The 20,113-nt window shown below is 50.0% G+C and overlaps 3 protein-coding genes across 6 annotated transcripts in view; 1 reads left to right on the top strand and 2 right to left on the bottom strand.

Annotated features, from left to right (window-relative positions):
* The window catches only part of Psd2 (pleckstrin and Sec7 domain containing 2), a 37,626-nt gene extending 28,338 nt beyond the window's left edge, over positions 1–9,288 (top strand). Inside the window, exons 8-14 of the mRNA XM_051202410.1 lie at positions 1,298–1,341; positions 2,312–2,502; positions 2,671–2,741; positions 3,051–3,208; positions 4,023–4,167; positions 7,211–7,354; positions 8,926–9,288. Coding sequence (XP_051058367.1) covers positions 1,298–1,341; positions 2,312–2,502; positions 2,671–2,741; positions 3,051–3,208; positions 4,023–4,167; positions 7,211–7,354; positions 8,926–9,135 — 963 coding nt within the window. The 3' untranslated portion in view covers positions 9,136–9,288. The remainder of the gene's footprint in view (positions 1–1,297; positions 1,342–2,311; positions 2,503–2,670; positions 2,742–3,050; positions 3,209–4,022; positions 4,168–7,210; positions 7,355–8,925) is intronic.
* The window catches only part of Pfdn1 (prefoldin subunit 1), a 757,967-nt gene that overhangs the window by 317,895 nt on the left and 419,959 nt on the right, over positions 1–20,113 (bottom strand). The gene's annotated exons all lie outside the window — the stretch shown is intronic.
* Positions 13,839–20,113, bottom strand: part of Nrg2 (neuregulin 2) — a 174,242-nt gene continuing 167,967 nt past the window's right edge. For all 3 annotated transcript variants that reach the window (XM_051202381.1, XM_051202378.1, XM_051202379.1), the window contains 4 exons: positions 18,902–19,025; positions 18,428–18,555; positions 17,650–17,877; positions 13,839–15,030 (listed from right to left, as the gene is read on the bottom strand). In XM_051202381.1, coding sequence (XP_051058338.1) covers positions 14,268–15,030; positions 17,650–17,877; positions 18,428–18,555; positions 18,902–19,025 — 1,243 coding nt within the window. In that variant the 3' untranslated portion in view covers positions 13,839–14,267. The remainder of the gene's footprint in view (positions 15,031–17,649; positions 17,878–18,427; positions 18,556–18,901; positions 19,026–20,113) is intronic.

Here is a 20,113-nt window from a genome sequence, read left to right on the forward strand (position 1 = left end):
ACCACCATAACAACCACCACCACCATCACTACTACCACAACCAATGCCACCACCACCATAACCACAGGGGAAGACTCATTAATTCCTCCATCACCAACAATGAAAGAAATTAGGCTTTCATTGAGGCTGAGGCCCAGAGTGAAGTTCTGGCCGTGGATAAAGAAGAGCAGCCTTATTTTTGGGGTATGTATAGATGATGAGTTCAGTTTTAGTTAATCTTTTAATATCCTTATGGTGCTAGGAGGGGAGTTGAATGGTAAATCTAAAGGAAGATATGTACAATTATTATATGTAAATTACAGAAACTAAAAGAGAATGTTGTCTCTACCTCTCTTTTGCTATAATTATCTGCTTCATCACTAAGAAGCACCTGTTGAGAACATATCTTTAAGATCAAGCCAGGTGGTGGTGCACACCTTTAATACTAGTACTTGGGAGGCAGAGGCAGGTGGATTTCTGAGTCAGAGGCCAGTCTGAGGCCTACAGAGCGAGTTCCAGGACAGCCAGGGCTACACAGAGAAACCCTGTCTCAAAAACAACAAAAAGCAAAACCCATTCATTCACTTTCCCCCATCTACTTATCCATCCTTTATATACTTCTTTATCTACCCAAACATGCATGGATGCACCTGTCCTCTCAGACATGTAATTGCTTACCTACCCATGTACTTATCCATTCACCCCTCACCCATTTCTGTACCAACCAGCCCCCCAAGCTACTTCAAGGTCTCATGTAGCTCAGGATGGCCTTCATCTCACTGCGTAGCTGAAGACGACCTCAAGCTTCTGGTCCTCTTGCCTCCACTTCCCAAGTGCTAGGGTTACAGGGATGTAACCATGCTGGTTGATGTGGTTCTGGGCATCAAGTCCAGGACTTCATGCACTCAACATAAGCACTCAAATGAGCTATGCTTCCAGCCCTCCAAACACACGTATACTAACCACTAATCCATTTGCTTCCCAACATCCTATCCACCCACCCACCCTGTGACATAACATTATAGACTGTGCTGAGGATTCAGTGGTGAACAAGGAGACATTATTAACCTTGGGAAGCTTACAGCCTCCTGGCTAGACAGACAGTAATGACTGCATAACAAAACATCACCCATCCGTACACCCACCTACCTACTCATTTATTCATCAACTGACATCAAACAAGTATGAGTCCAGCATTCACTTTACTCATGAATGCAAAGGTGCTCCCTTGCTACAGCCACATTGCTGGAGAGACACGGGGATTTCTCGGACTCTCCACCTTAACTCCTTTCTCCCTCCTCTTTCTTGCCTCGTTCAGACGCTTTACAACTCCATCAAGAATGAAAAGCTGGAATGGGCCATGTGAGTAGTGCTCAAGGGTGTGGCTGTGTGAGACTGATTACCAGGAGAGGGAGCGGCTGGTCATGCAGACCACTCTCCATGGTGCTGATTTATCCTAGCTCAGGCTCCTGACAACCCTTCCCCAGCTGGGCAACACCCTCAGGGGTTCATTTTCTACTTGATTACAGGTGTGCAAAGTTTACATTGCTCTAGAATAGACTCAACCATGAATTTAATTCTAGGAGTGCCTGTGACTGGTTTGTCTGTACCTAGGATGTTGTGAAGTTCCCACCCGATGACAGCCTTTTCCCTTTTGGGAAGTAGGAGGGCAGGAGGCACAGGGCCTGACAATACTGGCAGTATGAAGATGTTTGGGTGGAGATTGCTTTGGGCAGTGGGGAGGGGTGAGTGCCCCAGCCTCTTCACCTGTGGAGGTTGTGTGTGCACAAACACCAGCTGTCACTGGTTGGTGAAGTTGTGAAAGGCTCTGGGGGGAGCCCTGTGCCTGAGCTCCCAAGGGAAGACTGTGCCTCTGGAAATGTGCAGAGGCCCAAATCTCAGGGATTATAACCCTGCCTAGAAGAACTGGCACTATTCTACCAGGGCTCTCGTGGTATGCCTGGACTTAGGGGCTTGCCCCATGGTTATTATCTCTAGCATGTTGGCATGGTTTATGCAACAGCTTCAATCCAAAGGGGGCTAGTGTTCCTGGGGATGGAGAGGAGAAGGAAGATTGGGGGAAGAAGACTTGAAGACAAAAGTCTTCAACTCTATGTTAAAGGTGAAGAATAGCTTAGAGACCCTGAATCAAAGGTCAGACGTCAAAAGTCAGGACTGAAGATGGGAGGGGAGTGTCAGACCCCTGGAGATGTATTCTGGAATCTTTTGTCTCTGACCTTGGTGCCAGCGGGGTGGCTGGTGGGAAAGGTTGTGGCAAGGGGTGGGGTCAAGGCCTCTCAGGAGGTGGCTCTCAGGTCTGGTACCTTCCTAGTGATGAGAATGAGCTGAGAAAATCCCTGTCTGAGCTGGTGGATGACAAGTTTGGGACAGGCACAAAGAAGGTGACTCGGATCTTGGATGGTGGCAATCCATTCCTGGATGTCCCGCAGGCTCTCAGCGCTACTACCTACAAGCATGGCGTGCTGACCCGGAAGACTCATGCTGACATGGATGGCAAGAGAAGTGGGTGTCAGGCTGGGGATGGGGCTTGGGAGGGGTGCGGTATAGGAGGGACCCAGCCTTGGCCATCCCTTTGGGGACACACACACACAAGTGGACATGCATGGGGTGACAGGTAAGAGTCACAGAAGCAGGAGGTTGCAGCCATACTACCTGTGCCCCCCTCCCCAGCACCCCGAGGGAGGCGTGGCTGGAAGAAATTCTACGCGGTGCTCAAAGGGACCATTCTGTACCTGCAGAAGGTGAGAGCCCTTACTTAGAAATGGCTTGTCAGTCTCATCCAGCCCCTGCCTGTGGTACCCAACTCAGGGTCTTCTGGCCAGTACTGGGGCCTAGAGTGGAGCTAGGGCCTTCTTCTACTAAGGGTCAGGCCTGGACTCACTCAGGAGCTTTGAGGGTTTTGGGAAGTGGACTCTGAAATGCCAAATGGATTAGTGTCAGGCCTCTGAGACAGACTGGGATGGGAGGGAGAGTACACAGAGTGGTTCTACTGGAGTCTGGGAGACTGAGAGGGACGGAGGGCAGGAGATGACACAGCATGCCCCATTCAGGATGAATACAGGCCGGACAAGGCTCTGTCCGAGGGTGACTTGAAGAACGCCATCCGTGTGCACCACGCTCTGGCCACCAGGGCTTCTGATTACAGTAAGAAGTCCAACGTGCTCAAGCTGAAGACAGCAGACTGGAGGGTCTTCCTCTTCCAGGCACCGTAAGTAGGAGCTGAGCTGGGCTGAGCTGCCTGCACCATCAGCCCTGCAAGTTCCACTCTCCTGGTCTCTCCATAGACAGCCCAGCTGTCCATGCCTGTCAGCCACAGACTGGGTGTGTCTGCTGGACACAGATCAACAGCTGCTTCAAGTCTTCCAGAGCAGCCCATCTCAGTGTGGTCCTCTCTGTTACCTGGAGGCTGGGTATAAGTGTCACCTCCTTGCCCCATCTTAGGCTCACAGAGTCAGGCTGGGTCTAAGAAGCCCGCAGGGGCTGCAGGTGCACTCTGGAGTCCTAAAGGTCAGGATGATAGACTGCGACTCAGTCCTTGACAGGAACTCAGAGGTTGCAGGGAAGGAGTCTCTCTACGTATGACCTGTAAGGTCTTCTACTCTGCTGCACCCCATTGTCTGTGACTAGAGATGAGGTTTTTTTTTTTAACATGTCAGACAAGTTTCCCATGAAGGAGACTAGTATGTGAGGACCGGGGACAGAGTGGGAATGCTGGGCAGGTGGTGGGGGCAGGACAGAGGTTTGTTCACTGCAGCTGACCCTGGAGTTCATGGGGGTCTAGGGACATCATCAGTCCAGACTGGAGCAGGGTTTCTTCATGGGATCCCAGATGGGAGTTCCCTGTCCAGTTCTGACCCACCTCATCCACCCACACCCACCCTGCTTCCTCCTTCCTGTCCTTGCCTAGGTAGTGGGGTCTTCTCTGCCAGACTTTATGCTGAGTACTGGATGCCAGGTGTTGGGAGGGCTGGAGGTCCTATCATGAGAATCTGGAGCCCTTTTACTTACTCTTTTGTCCCCAGGAGCAAGGAAGAAATGCTGTCCTGGATCTTGAGGATCAACCTAGTGGCTGCCATCTTTTCCGCACCGGCCTTCCCAGCAGCTGTTAGCTCCATGAAGAAGTTTTGTCGGCCCCTGCTGCCTTCCTGTACCACTCGCCTCTGCCAGGTACCAGCTCCTGCACTAAGCTGCTGGCCTCGGCTCAGTTCTTCCTCTGGGTCATGTGGCCCTGGGCTGAGGGACACCACAGGAGGAGAGATATTCTACCACCCCACCCCCCACTAACAGGTGGGAAGATGGAGACCCCCACACACATGGCACACAGAAGCTTGACAGTGCTGTGATGGGTGACATGGGCAAGCCTGTCTGCTAGTGGCCGTGTAGATGTATGGGTGTGATTTGGGTCTGTGGCATGAATTGTGAGGCTGTATGTGTCAAAGGGGCAGGTGAGACTTGTGTGGCCCTTCATCTAGTGCTCTATTTGAATGTTTATTTATTTATGTGCTTGTGTATATGTGTACGCATGTGCATTTAAGCATGTGCATGTGTATATGTGTGCTTTGTGTGTACTTGTGCATGTGTGTGTATGTCACATCCTGTTTAACATGATCTTTATTCTATCAATTTTCTTATAAATTACATACTGTTATTTTTCAAAATATGTATGGTGTGTGTATTGCTGTGTGAGTTTATCTGCACCACATGTATGCAGGTGCCCACAGAGCCAGAACAGAAGAGGGCATCAGATTCCCTGGAACTGGGGTATCAGGAAGTTGTGAGCCACCTGGTGTGGGTGGTGGGAACTGAACTTGGTTCCTCTGGAAGAGCAGTAAGTACTCTTAACTGCTGAGCTATCTTTTCAGCTCCTATAATTCAGTCTTTATGGCTGAATAAAACTTCATGTGTGCCGGGCTGTGGTAGTGCACACCTTTAATCCTAGCATTTGGGAGGTAGAGGCAGGCAGATCTCTGTGAGTTTGAGGCCAGCCTGGTCTACAGAGTGAGTGAGTTCCAGGACAGACAGGACTACATAGAGAAACCCTGTCTAGAAATACCAAAAGAAAGAAAGAAAAGGAGAAAGAAAGAGAGAAAAGAAGAAGAAAAAAACCCAACCAACCAAACAAAAAAACCCCTTCATGTGTATATACATTACATTTTCTGTATCTATTTATCTGTTAGCAGATAGCTAGGCTGATCCTGTCACTTGGCTGTTTTGAACAGTGTTGCAAGATGCATGGGTGTGAACACATGGCTGTGAATGCATGGGTGTGCAGGTATTGCGGTGATGCGCTGATTTGGGTTCCTTTGTGTATTCCCAGCAATGGTACAGTTGGAGCATGACAGTTTTTAAATTTTTATGTATTATTTTGTGTATGTACCTTGTGTTGGGGGTGGGACACACATAGCATGGCATGTGTGGATATCAGAGGGCAACTTTGTGGAGTCTGCTCTGTCCTCTACCTTTAAATGGTTTCTTGGGTCTAATTCAGGTTATTAGGATTGCTCAGCAAGCAGTTTACCCACTGAGCTATCTCTGTGGCCTCCTCTAGTTTTAGTTTTTTGTTTTATGCTGAGCTTCTATCCATGCTCAGTAAATGTACTTACTAATTTATAGTCTCACCCACAGTGTGTGAGGGTTCCATTCCTCCAGTCTTCACAAGCATTTGTGTTATGGGTTTTGATTTTTTGTTTTTTTGCAACAGGGTTTCTCTGTGTAATAGTCCTGGCTGTCCTGGAACTTTCTTTGTACACCAGGCTGGCCTCAAACTCACTGAGATCCACCTCCTCCTGCCTCCTCAGTGCTGGGATTAAAGGTGTGCTCTACCGCCACCCAGCGTATTATGCTTTTCTTATAAAACATTTTTGAGACTTCATTTATTTTATTTTATGTGTACGGGTGTTTTTCCTGCATGTATGTCTGTGATCTCTGCATGTGCCTGGTACCTTCAGAGGTCAGATGAGGGCATAAGATCTCCAGGAACTGGGGTTTCAGATGTTTGTGAGCCATTTATGGGTGCTGGGAATAGAACCCAGGTCCTCTGGGAGAGAAGCCAGTGCTGCTAACTATGGAGCCATCTCTCTAATTCCCACTTTTCATGTTTTAGGAATAGTCCAGTGTTGACATTTGTCGTAGTCAGGGTGACTATTGCTGTGATGAAACACCATGACCAGAAGCAATTTGGGAAGGAGTTTTTTTCACTCACACTCCGTGTACCAGTCCATCATCAAAGGCAGTGAGGGCAGAAACTCACACGGCAGTAACTGATGCCATGGGGAAGCGCTGCTCACTGGCTTGCTTCCCCTGGCTTGCTCAGCCTGCTTTCTTATAGAACCCAGCACAGCACCACCATCCCAGGGGTGGTGCCACCCATGATGAGCTTGGCCCTCCCCTATCAATCACTAATTAAGTGCCCTACAGTGGGATCTTATGGAGGTGTTTTCTCAACTCAGTTTCCCCCCCTTTTAGACAACTCCAGCTTGCACCGAGCTGTCGTAAAACTAGGCAGGACGATATTCTTTTTTTTTTTTAAATCTTTAAATGCTTTAGTTATATTGCTGTGAAAACCCCATCTCATTAATACTACATATTCTCATGGTATTTTGGACAGGAAGGGAAAAAGGATGGACCAGAATTTGAGAACAGAAGGCCAACCAGGTTCAAACTTTCTTCCTCAGCTATTGGCCCCTTTCCTATCATGGCCTTTGTCTCTCCACAGAGCTTAAGGGCATTCCGTGTCTGCGTGGAGCTCCTGTGTGTGAACACAAACACCACACACACACACACACACACACACCAAATGAGCACACATGCTCCCCTGTAGGCTTGCACCACAGGTGTATCCACGCATCCATGTATGCAGATTGCCCAAAGGGGCCTCCTCACTGTGGTAACAGGGGCGTGTGTGCACTGGCCTGTCAGTGACAATGTCTCAGTCTACCTTTGGTGTGATCTGGATCTGCAAACATGAAGCTCTCTTTTCTCCTGAGCCTGCTGGGCACTGAGGAGGGCTGATGTCCCTGTGAGGAGGGAGGAAAGGAAGCAGGAAGGAACATTCATATCTAGAGCCTACCGCTGCACCCATGTCTGAATCTGAGGTCTCTGGTCAGCACCTGTTTTCCGGTTTTCCTTTGCTGAAGCCACTTCCACTGTGATGCGGTTAGCCCACTCCTGTGAAATTCTAGACCTTACAGACGTGGGCCTGTCTTTGTAGGAGGAGCAGCTGCGCTCTCATGAGAATAAGTTGAAGCAGGTGACTGCAGAGCTGGCTGAGCACAGGTGTCACCCAGTGGAGAGAGGCCTCAAGTCCAAGGAGGCGGAGGAATACCGGCTGAAGGAACACTATCTCATATTTGAGGTAGGTCTGGGAGGTGGATGGCAGAGGTCAGAGCTGGGGCCAGAGGAGGATGCCAGCTCCCACCCTCCACGTCCTGCCATTAACATCATCATGCCAAGGACTCTGGTTTGAGACTCCTCTACTCTGGGGCTCTCTTAGGCAGGTGTAAGCCACAGTGTGCTGTGGTCAGTCTCGCACAGTCTGGCAGCCAAATGTTGATCAGTTTTGCCTATGCCTGGGTCTCTCTAGGAGCCTCTGCAGTGTGAAAATAGAAATGACAGCAGCTGTTAGGGGCTTGTTTTGGGGGGAGGCCTGGCTGTCTTCCCTTCCTTGCATGGCTGAATTACATTGACCTTCATGGCAATGTTGTGGAAGGGTTTCTATAACTATACCCATTTAATGGAAAGGTAAGCTGATGCTCAGAGAAGACAGAGCGCTGGCCTGAGGTGACACACTTGAGAAGAGCAGGATCCTCACCAGGTGACTGGCTGCAACTCTGGCATCTGAGTCCTCTCTTACTGGCTTGATGTTGGTGGGGAGGGCATGAAGCCTTGTAGGCAGAACTGGGGGAAAGGCGTCCCTGATGGTGGAAAGGCCTAAAGCTTAGAGTCAAGGTGCTCAGACACCTAGGTCCCCCTCCTAAATGTTGACAGCAGCTTACATCCCTTCTAAGTGTTTATGAAAGCAACCATTTCTTCACACGCTTACCAACCCTGGGCATTTGGAAATGCTTTAATCTTCAATTGACCTCACAAGTTTAATGTTCATTGTCTCATTACTATTTTAATCTAGATTTTACATTATTAATTAAAAATATGTCTTTTGATTTATGTGTGCCTGTGTGTGTTCTGCACACTTGTTTGTTGATGCCTGTGAAGGACAGAAGAGGGATCAGATTCCCCTGTGCTAAAGTTACTGGCTGTGGTGAGCCTATACGGGATGCTGAGAACTGAACTCAGGTCCCCTGCATGAGCAGCCAGCACCCTTAACTGAGCCATCCATTCAGCCTCCAAAATGTTAAAATTTTAATTGTGGCAACACAAAATAAACTGTGCCATCTTGATCACTTTTAAGTGTGTGGCTCAGTAGCAATTATTTACATTGTTATGCCAATTTTCAGACTTTTCTATCTCTCCAAATGGAAGCTTTGTGATCATTAAATATAATTTCTTTATCCTTCAAATCACAGTTTTAAATGTCAATGCAGTCCATTTGCCCATGTCTTTCATGTTATATCTAAGAAATCATCGACATTATTTGTATTTCAAGTTATAAGTGGGAAGCTGGGCATGATAGGGCCTGACAGTAATCCCAGTACTTGGGAAGTTGATAAGGTCACTCTGGTTTGCAGAATGAGTTCCAGACCAGCCAGAGACACATAATGAGATGATGTTTCAAAAAAAAAATTATGAGCGAGATTTAGGTGTATGTAGTCTGCCTATTTTTTATTGGGTGGTTTATTTCCTTTTTATGGATAGCAAGAGCTCCCTGCATGCCTCTGAGGGCAGTGTTTTGCTATTACTTTTCTCCTATCTCCATTTTGTCATATCTCTTTTGACTTTGCTTTTGTCTTTTGTCTGCCCCTTTCCCAGAAAAGCCGTTATGAGACCTATATCCACCTCCTGGCCGTGAAGATCAAAGTGGGCTCAGATGACCTGGAGCGGATTGAGGCCCGGCTGGCTACTCTAGAAGGGGATGACCCAGCTCTCCGGAAAACACACTCAAGCCCTGCCCTCAGCCTGGGCCATGGGCCTGTGACTGGCAGCAAAGCCACAAAGGATGCCTCTGCATCAGACACTTAGCTGGTGTGGCTGTGCAGGCCCTGGAGTCAGGCAAATGTCCCCAGAGGGGTCAGTGAGCACAATTCCAGCCAGAGGCTGCTTGAACCAAGCTCCAGGCAGTTAGCAGGCAACAAGATGGTATGGAGAGCCACGTGGCCAAGGAGATGCCATTTGTGGCATTGATCTTGCACCCTGGGCTTTCTCTGGCCTAGACTCTCAGTCCTGGCTGCCCTCAAGTCATGAGGCCTTGCTTTGCAGGACAGACATGCTATAGGGCTGCCAACCAGAGAAGTCCGTCCCTGTTGCTTCCCCAAGCCCTCTTCTCATCAAGCTTCTCCCTCATCTTGTATTTGTGAGGATGGGTCTGAACTCTGGGTCTCAGCTTGGACACCTACACTTTCTCCTCTTTCCTCTAAGTTGACCAGCAGCAGGTCTATGGACCACCAGCAACGCCTTTTCCTTTCTTTTTCCCAGCAACCTTTGCAAATGGCTCACATTGCAATAATATGAGGCCTAACCTCCACTCAGCGCCAAGCTGATTCTACTCACGCATGTGTCCAACTCTCCTTTTACCCACTGAAGCCTCTCCTGCCTCTTTTTTTAAATGGACACACACACACACACACACACACACACACACACACACACACACGCACGCACGCACACACACAGGAGCTCATTTAAGAAGGTCTGAGAACTACTGTCAATTAGAGGATAAAAGCAGATAAAGCAAAAGCTCGTCTCAGTTCAGCCTGCAAGCAAGGAAGCCTGCTCTGGGGCCCTCTGTACCCTGGAACCCTGGATGGAAAGATGAAGGCTCTCTGTGTTTTTGCCTTTTCTTCTTCTGGCTGACTTGTGACTCATAGTCACGTTTCCAGTTGATGCTCTTGGACTAAACAGGTTATGTATGTCACCTCTTCTGTCCCAAGGGTGTCCTGTGGGATGAATGGCTCAAACAAACACCTCTGTTTGTTTGGATCTTCTGTGAATGCTGCCAGGGTCTCTGAGTTCCAGTGTGGTGTCTGCACAGACCTACTGGCAGGAATGAAGGACACTCTACCTTGCTGAGTGCCATCTGCCAGTAAGCCCAGGTCGGAGATAGAGGAAGGTGTTAATTCATGGTCTTGGGGAAAAGGTGGGGTGACAAGTTTTAGATTACTGATAATCCTTTTGTGTTTTTTAGTGAATCAGAAGGGCCTAGCTAAGGACATAGCTGAGAATAGAGACAGGTGTCCATCACAGGTTGACATCTTTAAACCCTGCATCACTTAGACCAAGTGAGTTGCAGGGATGGCCCTCTTGACCCAGCTACCATGGGCCAGTCTTTCCTATTGTTTGGACAACAGTTTGACCTCTTGGCGACATAAACCTTGTGACTAAGCACCTAAAGTGTAAAGTCCACTCCCATTGGATGTGAGGAGCTGTATGTGGAGAGGCCTAGGGGTTTTAAATCCAAATTGTTTGAATTGGATTAGCTGAAGTGTGTATTATAGCCAAACCATCTGGCCCCTTTGTTTTGCTCAGGGGAAGTAAATGCTCATTTGAATGAGATCAGAAAGGCAATTTCGGGGCAGTAGAGAGATCTCAGTTCTTTGTCCAGCTGCCTGAAGGTCCTTTGATTTTCAGGCCAGTGTCCCACTCTCTGTGTTACAGGGGCGGGGGATGGCGGCAGAGGCGCAGGCTCACTAGCTGCAGACGCGCGCGATTCCCCAAGCACTAGCTGTGCTTCCCAACAGGAAAGACAGTTTTTTTTTTTTAGTTCGCTTCCTTAATTGTATAATTCTTTATTTGTAAATTATATACATGTACTACTGTACTAAAATATTATGTACATTATAAAACATACACAAAAATAGAAATTTAAAAAAAGATGAGATGAAAATAAATCTAAATCAAAGTTCTAACATTTTTTCCTGCATTCTAATAGACTATCATGTTCCTCTTCCCTTACCATTGTCCCTAACGTGCCCATAAGGACTAGTCAAATCCAGGACCCCACAAAATGCTGTAAGTGGTTTGCTCTGTCTAGAGGTTCCTGCTCAGGAACGCCTGGTGGCTGATTCTTGACAAATAGCCTCCAACCTCTTTAGTGATGGACAACCATGAGCCACACACTGTTGCTGTGTGCTAGGGACAGCCGTGAAAGAGGTCAGCTCCCTGTCTTCATGGGTCTCACAGTTAGGGGAGTCTGGGAGAGAAGTGGATGTCATTGCCATAGAGGGCTCTGAGAGGGGCTGGGGAAAGACACAAAACACATCACTACAAAGTAGAGAATTTGGGGGGGGGCGGGAAGAGAATTTTGACCTAAGAAGCTGCCTGAATGTCCTGAGTGTTCCAGGGGACAGGGTGGTGGAAGGGAAGTTGCTTAAAGTGATTGCAATGCTCCCTGAAAGGCCACACACTCAATTTGCCCGGAGGCTGAAACCTGAGAGTCAGGGTGGGCAAGAGGGCCTCTCTGGTCAAGTGCACTCCTGAGTCCCAACCATACCTGTCCATTGACTAGGTGGCTGATGCAATGAGGAGACAGCTGAGGAGCTAGGCTAAGGCTGGCCTTGGGCAGATGATGAAGGAAAAAAATGGGGTCAGGTACAAGCTCACTAAGTGGTTATTCAAAGTCAACCGGCGTCATGTACAGATAGGAGAATTCATTTGAGTCATAAAGGTGGTTTCTGAATGAGAACCTAGAAGGCAACAGCTTAAAGCCCTCACACAGGCTAACCTGGATCGTAATGAGATCTGGTCAGTAGGCTCAGTATAACCAGGAGGTTATAGCAGTTAATTTGGGGTCCCATAGAGATCAGAGGTCACATGTAAGGATAACCACCCTAAGAAAGCCCTCAAGGCAACAGCAAACTGAGATAGAGGAATTGAAGGAGGTCATCTCTGGGGCTTGGAGAAGGTCCATGATCTACAGGTTTGTATAACATTCAGTCCAGTAATTTTTCTTTCATTTTTTTTCCCTCGGTAATGAGTGTCCCCTCGGCATCCCTCGATGAATAAAATGACTTTATAAGTTTACACTTAGTCATTGAGTTTTTCCACTTTGTGACTCAAGGCTGCAAGGCTCAGGATCCTGTCACCAGTGCCATCAAGGCAGCATCTTCTGTCAGCAACACTGCTGGGTTCATCTGCATGGAACCTCCACGCATACTCGCTGTGGTATATAATTTCTTCCTCATTTCTCACCAAGCAAACTGTGGTCTGGGGAAGGCAGAGCTAGTGAGGGCCAGAGCTGGCACCCAAATTCAGTGCCAATAGTTGCCCTATGCCTCTGTGTCCCACTCCTCTATTAGGGCCTGTCTAGCTCCACACGGGGATATTCAAGAATGTACATAAGCATACACAAACGTGGGCACATTGACCCCAGCTCCAGAAGGCTGGAATCTTCCTTCCTGGTATTCTAGGTTGCTGAGGAGAAAAACTCTTCACGGGGATTCCATCTGCCTCCCGCAAGCCTGAGATCAGACCTTCATCAGAGTTGCAGGTTTAGACAGACCCTGGCTCTGAGGGTATAAAACTGTGGGCTTAGAAGCTGCAGCTGTTATGGTCTTTCTGGCAATGAGGGTACCCATTATGCTGTCTTACATGTCCAGACTCTGCCTGTGATGTGCCTGAAGCCCCAAGGGTCATCTTTGCCTCCACTGCCTCCGTGCCAAGCCCACAACCCTTCCCTCTTCACCCACCTGGGTGGAAAAGGGTTGCTTCAGCCCAACTTCCTAGCTCCAGGGCAGGGGCTGGGCCAGAGTTCTGAGGCTGAGTTTAAAGCAGAACAATTTGCGTCAGTCCCTTGGCTGGGTTCCCCAGCACCCAGGGGGGACACCTTATAAACGATTTGGAAGGAAGACTTGGAGCAGGCCCTTGGAGCCGGGGCCAGCAGAACTGGAGAGAGGGTCACTCCTGCTCAGGGACTGCTCTGGCCCTCTCCAGTCTTTGTTCTAGTACCCACAATCCTTATCTCAGGTCCTCATTCTATCTTCCCTCCTCACCTGGTGCCAGGTACACACAGTCAAACAGGAGTTATTTCTGATTTTATTTATAATATAAAAATGTTCAAGTGTCAACAGTCAGGTGTTTGGACATGTCAGGGTTCCCATTTGTTCCTGTTTGGGATTTTTGTTTGTTTGTTTTTTAGACAATTGCCTTTTTGACAAATTAGCATTGGATCCAGTTTTGAGGGCCGGGAGGGCAGGACCGGATGGAAGTCATAGGAGGGTTGGGGGCTGGGCTGTGAGGTGTTACTTTATTGCTAAAAGGGGAATCGAATACACTGTCGGAGTGCCTCTTCTGGGTCCCAGCGTGACCATGCATTCAATCTAAAGAATCTGAAATGCAAAGGACATGCAGGCGTAAAATAGAAAAGACGACCTGTAAACGAAGGTGCTGCAGAGGACAGAGGGTATCCTGGAGGCCGCAGGGGAGGAGGAGCCATGAAGGTTGGGCCCCTGGTAGAGCTGCCTCCTCCCTAGGCCGGGGGCTGGTGGGAAGACCGCCTTCTTTGTCCTCTTTCCCTTAGCAGCTGTGAGGAGGACCCCTCCCCATTCTAGTTGCTCCAGTGGGGGCTGTGTGTCCCCCTGGAAGTAACCCGACCTCAATTCTAGCTCTAATCCTAGGATCCCTACCCTCTTTGCCCAGGACTCCAGATCTGGACTGGTGAAAATCAAATTCTGCCCTGTTTTCTTTTTCTTCCTCAAGGTCTACTACCTTCAGGGCCATGAGAACCTCAGTCTCTTCATTCCCTGCCTTTTCTCACCCCAACCGGTTTGGGATCCTACAAGCGCCCATCCCCACCCTGCACCCCAGACGACTCTCCAGGAGCCCCAGGTTAGCGTACAGCAAAAGGCACCACAATATAGGTTTCTATTAAAGAGTCAAAAAATTGGCCCATCTCTCTTTTTTTTTGTTGTTTCTTTTTTTTTTCCGAAGCTGTAAATCAGGATGTTACATATAAATAGTTTCCCTATAAAAACGTCTTTGCCGTTAGCTAGTATTATAAGACAATTTTTGCTAAAATGAAAATAAAACATTTTGTTATACTTTTTTCCTTTTTATAGAAAATAAAAATATTTTTATTTCTTTGTTCGCTCCTATTCCCTCTTCAGTCGGTGGTCTCCGCTCTCCTTGGAGACGTGGGGCGGGCGAGGCGGGGGGGGGGCCTAGAGGGGCCCCGAGTCCTGCTTGGCCCTCGCGGGCGGCCCACGGCTGTGTCTGCTGCTGGCGCGCGTGCTGTGGCTGTCCAGGGAGTAGTAAGTCCTGCTATCGGCCGCCGGGCACAGCGGCGGCGAGTCCGAGCGCAGCGCGTCGTGCGCCGCTCGCAGGCCGAGGAAAGGCGTGCTCTCGGCCGCCAGCGCCCCGTCCGCGTCGTCCGCGTCGTCGTCCGAGGCCGACGCCGAGCCGCAGCCCGAGCCGCTGCTCAACGACAGCGAGTCCCGCGCCGCGCGTGCGCGCTGCGCCGCCAACCCGTTGAGGCGCGAGCGTCGCCAGCGCCGCGGCCCCGCTGACGTCCTGCGGGACGCGCCGCGCGTGCGCGGCCGCGGCGGCGGCGGGGGCGCGCACTCCTGCGTGGTCTCGTACTCGTCGTCCTCCGGGATGCGGAAGGGGCTGGCGGGCAGGCTGCCCAAGCTGCCGCCCAGCGCGCAGGCGCCGCGCCGCGGTCCGGGCCCCGCCGCCGGGTAGTAGTAGCTGTCGTAGCTGCGCTGCATGTCCGCGCCGGATCCCGGCCCAGGGCCCGGCGGGGCCGGGTGCCGCAGGAGCGGCTGCTGCTCCGCCAGGCGGTAGTTGATGGGCGCGGCGGGTGGCAGCGATACGGCATGCGCAGAATTGGGGGACGTGATCTCGAAAGTCGGCACCTGCGTGGCCAACGAGTAGTGGAAGTCCACGGGCGAGAGGCGCGCGGGCGTGGTCAGGGCCGACACGTACCTGCGGGAGAGACAGAGCGTGGGTCGGGCGACCTGGGTGCAGGGCTAGAGATTCCAATCAGAAAGGACCCTGTCAGTTAGAGTGAAGGCTGTGGCCCTCTCACCACGTTCAGTTTCCATGATCCCTCCCAGCCTGTTTTCATCTGTTCAGCATAGATAGCTATAGTGTTTTACTCCAGTGTGATGCTGGATGATTTCAGAAATGTACTAGGGAAGTACCCTAGCCCCTTGTCTGTCCTTGGATAAGCATCCCTAATGGCCATTTGCTGTGGGAATGCTCATAGTCTCCAGGGCAAGCTCAGTTGGGGTATTTTACGTGTGGTCTCATCTATTCTGTAGAATCTGTGTGTGAGGGCCATACTACACACAGGAAAGAGAGACTCAGACATGTAAGAGTCAAGGACAAATGACCAAGATGTATCCTGACCCATTCTTTCTGAGTCAACTAACTCCCTCCTCCCTGTTTCACCAAGGAACCACTAGGTGTCTGTTTTTGGAGCCAGTGACTCCCAGGTCCATGCAGGCCTGTTTTTGCAAATACTTCCCAGTGTGAATCCTGGGCACCTATGCCTGGGATTTGAACCTAGGTTACTGGAAAACCAGTAAACCTAATTCCAGAAACCAGCAGCTGCCATTCAGAGACGCCCTGCATTTGAGCTCACTGCCCTTGCACGGATGGCCCGAGTGAGGGAAATGACTTATTGTATTGAAGTCCAAAGCAGCCACAGGGAGGTGACACTGGGTAGGGTCCTCAAGACAGGACAGACAATATCAAGATAACACGGGTCTCTACTCCCCTGACTTCCTTGAAAAGTTTGCTTTTCCAATAATATCCCCAGATGTCCCCTTTTGCTCTTCACAATTGCCTTGTGAGCCTTCAGCCTCACCCAGGACAGGGATCACTCACTGCCACGCCTTTCTTCGAGACTGCACTCTAGGTACCTGATGCTCTCTGGAACTGACTCAGCATCCTTCTTACTTTCTCACGGAATCAGTTGATTCCCCTCTCCTCTTCTCCACATGCAGATCTAACTAACTGCTAAGTTCTACCTACTCCCTCTCTCCTGAGGCACACTCTCCAGGCTGGGCTAGATGTTCTTTCTGGTCATGCCACCACCTTGGGATCTCTTTCAACTCTAGGAAGTTCCCACCCAGAGTAAACAAAACAAAACAACCCCCATTTCCAGCCGAAACCAAACCAATCAAACAAACCAACCAAACATGAGCTCTGCTATGGTATTTATCTACCAAGGCTCCACTGTCCAAGCAAGCAGAAACCAAGGGCCCTTGGTCTATCTCTGTGTCCCCAGCCTGCCTGTTGAGCTCCATGGCTCCTCACAGGCCACCCTGTTTCTCTTAAGCATGTTCTTAGGTGTGTGTCCTAGAACAGCTGCAGCGATACACCAAGTCTGCAAAGTTTTCCTTCCCCATCTCCCTGATGCTGGGCTTTCCACCTAGTGCTGGGGTTACCACTGATGACAACAGAGACAGGTGTGAACTCTGTACACTTTCTTGGGGTCCTTTACCAGCTCCATGTACAGTAGAAACTGTTTTCCCTTGTCTACACTGAAGGAGCAAAATTTGAGGCACCTGCCCCAGATCGTGAAGATAGCACTGGGGCTGGGCTTGGAGAGGAACATCTGGGCGTGTCTTGGAGCCTGTGGTTGGAGCTGGTTTCTCTGCTCTGGTGTGGTGTCTGTGCTTAGCACGGAAAAACTGCTGAGGCTGTCAGTGGCTTGTCTCTTGCTTGGAATAAGAGCAGGTAGGCCATCTCTGGTATGCTTGATCAGCCCAGCCTGGCATAGAGCCATTTGAGTGTAAAAGAGGTAGAATTTGCTCCTCCCCATCATGGAGCCTCTCCTGCCATGGTGTGCCCTCCTCTGCTTTCCTCTCACAGGCCTAGTTTGATTAACATCCACTGGAAAGCTTGTCAGAGTGGGGCCTAGTTCCCAGGACTCCTGGTGTAGAGTACACAGCATGTATATGGAGGTCAGGGGACAACTTGTTTGAACTGGTACTCTCCATCCACCTTGTGGATTTTAGGAATTAAACTTCGATCAGCAGGCTTGGTAGGCAAGCTTATTTGCTACTGAGAAATCTTGCCAGCTCCAGGGAAAAAGCAATTTCCTGGCTGCTTCTTCATGGATTTCTCAGGATCCCAGAAATGTCTTGGGCACTAGGACCTTGATGGTGATGTTGATAGGCACTGAGACCATTCTTGGCTTATGTCTTTGCCCTCCAGTCAGTGCCCTTGAAAATGACCTTTTTTCCTAGCCTCCAGTCTCCTTGATCTTGGTGTCTTTCTGCTTCTATTGAGATACGGGGATCTTTAGGTGACAATGGGAATCAGACAACCTTGTGTCCTGTGTCTATTTGTCCCTAATGTTTCAGTATGGTTATTAATGTTCCCTAATGGGACAAACCTTGTGGTCACTCCAGCCAGGATCTATTGACCTAGATGCAATTCTACTCCTAGGAGACCACTTAATCTTTCTGGGACCTTGTTTGCCCAACAGAAAAATAGGGATGAGGCTCTTGGCAATGCCTCCGAGTCACCCTAAGGGTCAGCGGCAGCTTTCTAGCCAAGGTGGGGTTTAGTCAAGGGATAGTAGGGACTGACCTCTCACTGTGTGGGGAGTCACGCAGGGAGTCTATGGAGTCATGGTAGGGTGGCATGGCAGCCCTGCGCCGCTCCTCCTGGCTGTAGGCCGCCGCCCTCCGCGCCCGTGCCTCCACACACGCTGGGCTGTTGCACTTGCTGGTGCCCACTGAGGACAGCATGATGCCCGACTGGGAATCTGAGGTCAGGCTTCCTGAACGATCCAGGCTCCACGTGTGGCTCTCATGTCTGGGGAAACCAGATAGGAGTAAGTTGACAGGTCAGGAAGGGCAGGCTGTCAAATGCAGGTGTGTGATCCATGGCCACCCTGCTCTTAGGTCTTCATCTCGTCTGTGGCTTGGATCACTGCCTTCTCCACTCTGGCTTGATGTGGAATTTCACAGACATTCAGCCCCGACAATGGAGAAGGAAGGCTGGGATCCTGTGGTTGGCGATGTGAAGAGGCTCTTTCCTCCTGCCACCAATGTCCCCCAACTGGGAGACGTCTACCCCCATGTTCTTTAGCCATTCCTCAGGATCCCAGCCTCAGTGTGTATCCCAGTATGTAAGGGCTCTACTATTACATGGAGCTCTCCATGGAAGAAGGGACCAGCCTTGCTATTTTCCCAGCTGTCGGAGCTATTGTACTTGTGTGGACAGGTTGCCCCAGTACTCAAGAGTCAGGTGGGTTGCGATTCGATCCGTATGTAAACACAAGAGAAGGTATCAGCTAGCTGTGGATGATTGAATGACAAAGTACAGGAATTAGCAGGGCTCCGTGGGCCCTGGTGCTGCTCACCTGTGACTGGAGGTGGGCGTGGCTGAGGAGCAGTGGTGAGAAGGTGAGCAGGAGTGGCTCCCAGAGAATGTAGTTTCAGTTTCCCTCCGGATCACGTGGTCTGTGGCTGGCACATTTTTGGAGATGTACTAGGACAGAAAGTTGGGAGGAGTTAGCGGTAGAGAATAGATAGGCTCTCCTTCCTGGTAGGGAGGGCAGGTGATGGGCACTAAGCTCTAGGTTAAAGAGTGGCCCACTGGGTGAGATGTGACTTTTGTTGGGTCAGTGATAGCCCTGACAGTCAATCTCCCCCTCAGTTCTTCCTTATGGAAATGAGCAGAGTGAAGGCAGGTCCCGGTGAGGTGGTGCCTGACAACGGGACTGGATACTCTAGGCTTCAGCAGATCCACCCTGGCCCATGCTTGCCATGCTTGCAGCAGCGAAGGTGGCTGTCCAGCAAGAGCTAAGAGGGGCAGGTCTGGGAACACCACTCACATCTGCCATCTGGATCTCCTCAGGATCCAGCCGAGGGTGGCTGGGCCCATTGGCTAGGCTCCGGTTCTGGTGGGCTGGACACATGTTCTGCCGGAGATGGTTATGCATCTGCCTCCGCTGCTTTCTGCACAGAGGAAGGATAGGTGAGCCTAGCATGGCTCCCCTAAAGGGATGAAATCCCCTGGTTATCCTTCCAGGGAGGCTGGGCAATGCACACAACCCTATTGCCTTGTACTGTGTGGCCTTGGGCAAATTCTGAAAGTTCACTGCCTTCATCTGTAGCATCCCAAAGACCACTGATGATAAAAAGCCGGTAAGTGACTCACACTGAGCTAGCCCCTCCTTCCCTCATTTGTTTAGTAATTGTTTATTGGGATTTCCTGTGTTCCAGACTCTGCTTTGGAACAGATGAGGTAAACATGGTCTGTGCTTCATGCAGTCTGGAGCCAGTAGGGGAGGTGGATAGTAAATAAACAAGTCAACGGATAGTCATTTCCAGTGAAGCTTTACAGAGAAAATAAAACTTGAGTGCTGTGATTCAGGAGTCAGGCCCATGGGACTCCCAGATACTGACACATAATAAAGGCTCAGTTAATTATTTTTTTCATATACAATTGTAATTATATCACTCCTATGGTTCAAACCTTTCCCTAGCCCTCAGTACCCTATTTTTCTCCCCAGGCTTGTCTCTTGCTGCCTCTCTCCACCTAGCTTGCTGCTTCCTGGACAGCTAGCTTCTGATCCTGCAGTGCTTTGCCCTGCACTTTAGCCTCTTCACCGGCTCATGTCTTCTCTCCTTAGGCCCTAGCCTGAATGCCATTTCTTAGGGAAAGCCCTTATGCTCTCCAGCTGAGGACAGGGCTTCAAAAATGTGGCTTGGTGGCCAGCTGTAGTGGAGGCAGGGATATCTCTGTGGATCCCTTCCTTCCTTCCCAGACCTTTGGTTTCGTCTCAAGATGAGGTCAGCAGAACCTTAGATCACATCTGTAAGGCAGCAGGAGTCCAGCTCAGAGACTCATCCTCTGAATAGTAACTGCCTAGACTTACTTCCCAATCTAAACAAAGGTTGCACAGCCCCACTCTTCAGCCTTCCTGAGCTCCATGCCATCTGAAGCCCGGCATCAAGATTTTATGGAGGCATCTGAATCCCAGATATCTTTAGTTTCTGCCCACTTTTTCTGACCCTGGCTTTTTGCTCTGAGCGGTCTAGGC

The sequence above is a fragment of the Phodopus roborovskii genome, unplaced genomic scaffold (genome assembly GCF_943737965.1).
Source record: "Phodopus roborovskii unplaced genomic scaffold, PHOROB, whole genome shotgun sequence".
Classification (NCBI taxonomy): domain Eukaryota; kingdom Metazoa; phylum Chordata; class Mammalia; order Rodentia; family Cricetidae; genus Phodopus; species Phodopus roborovskii.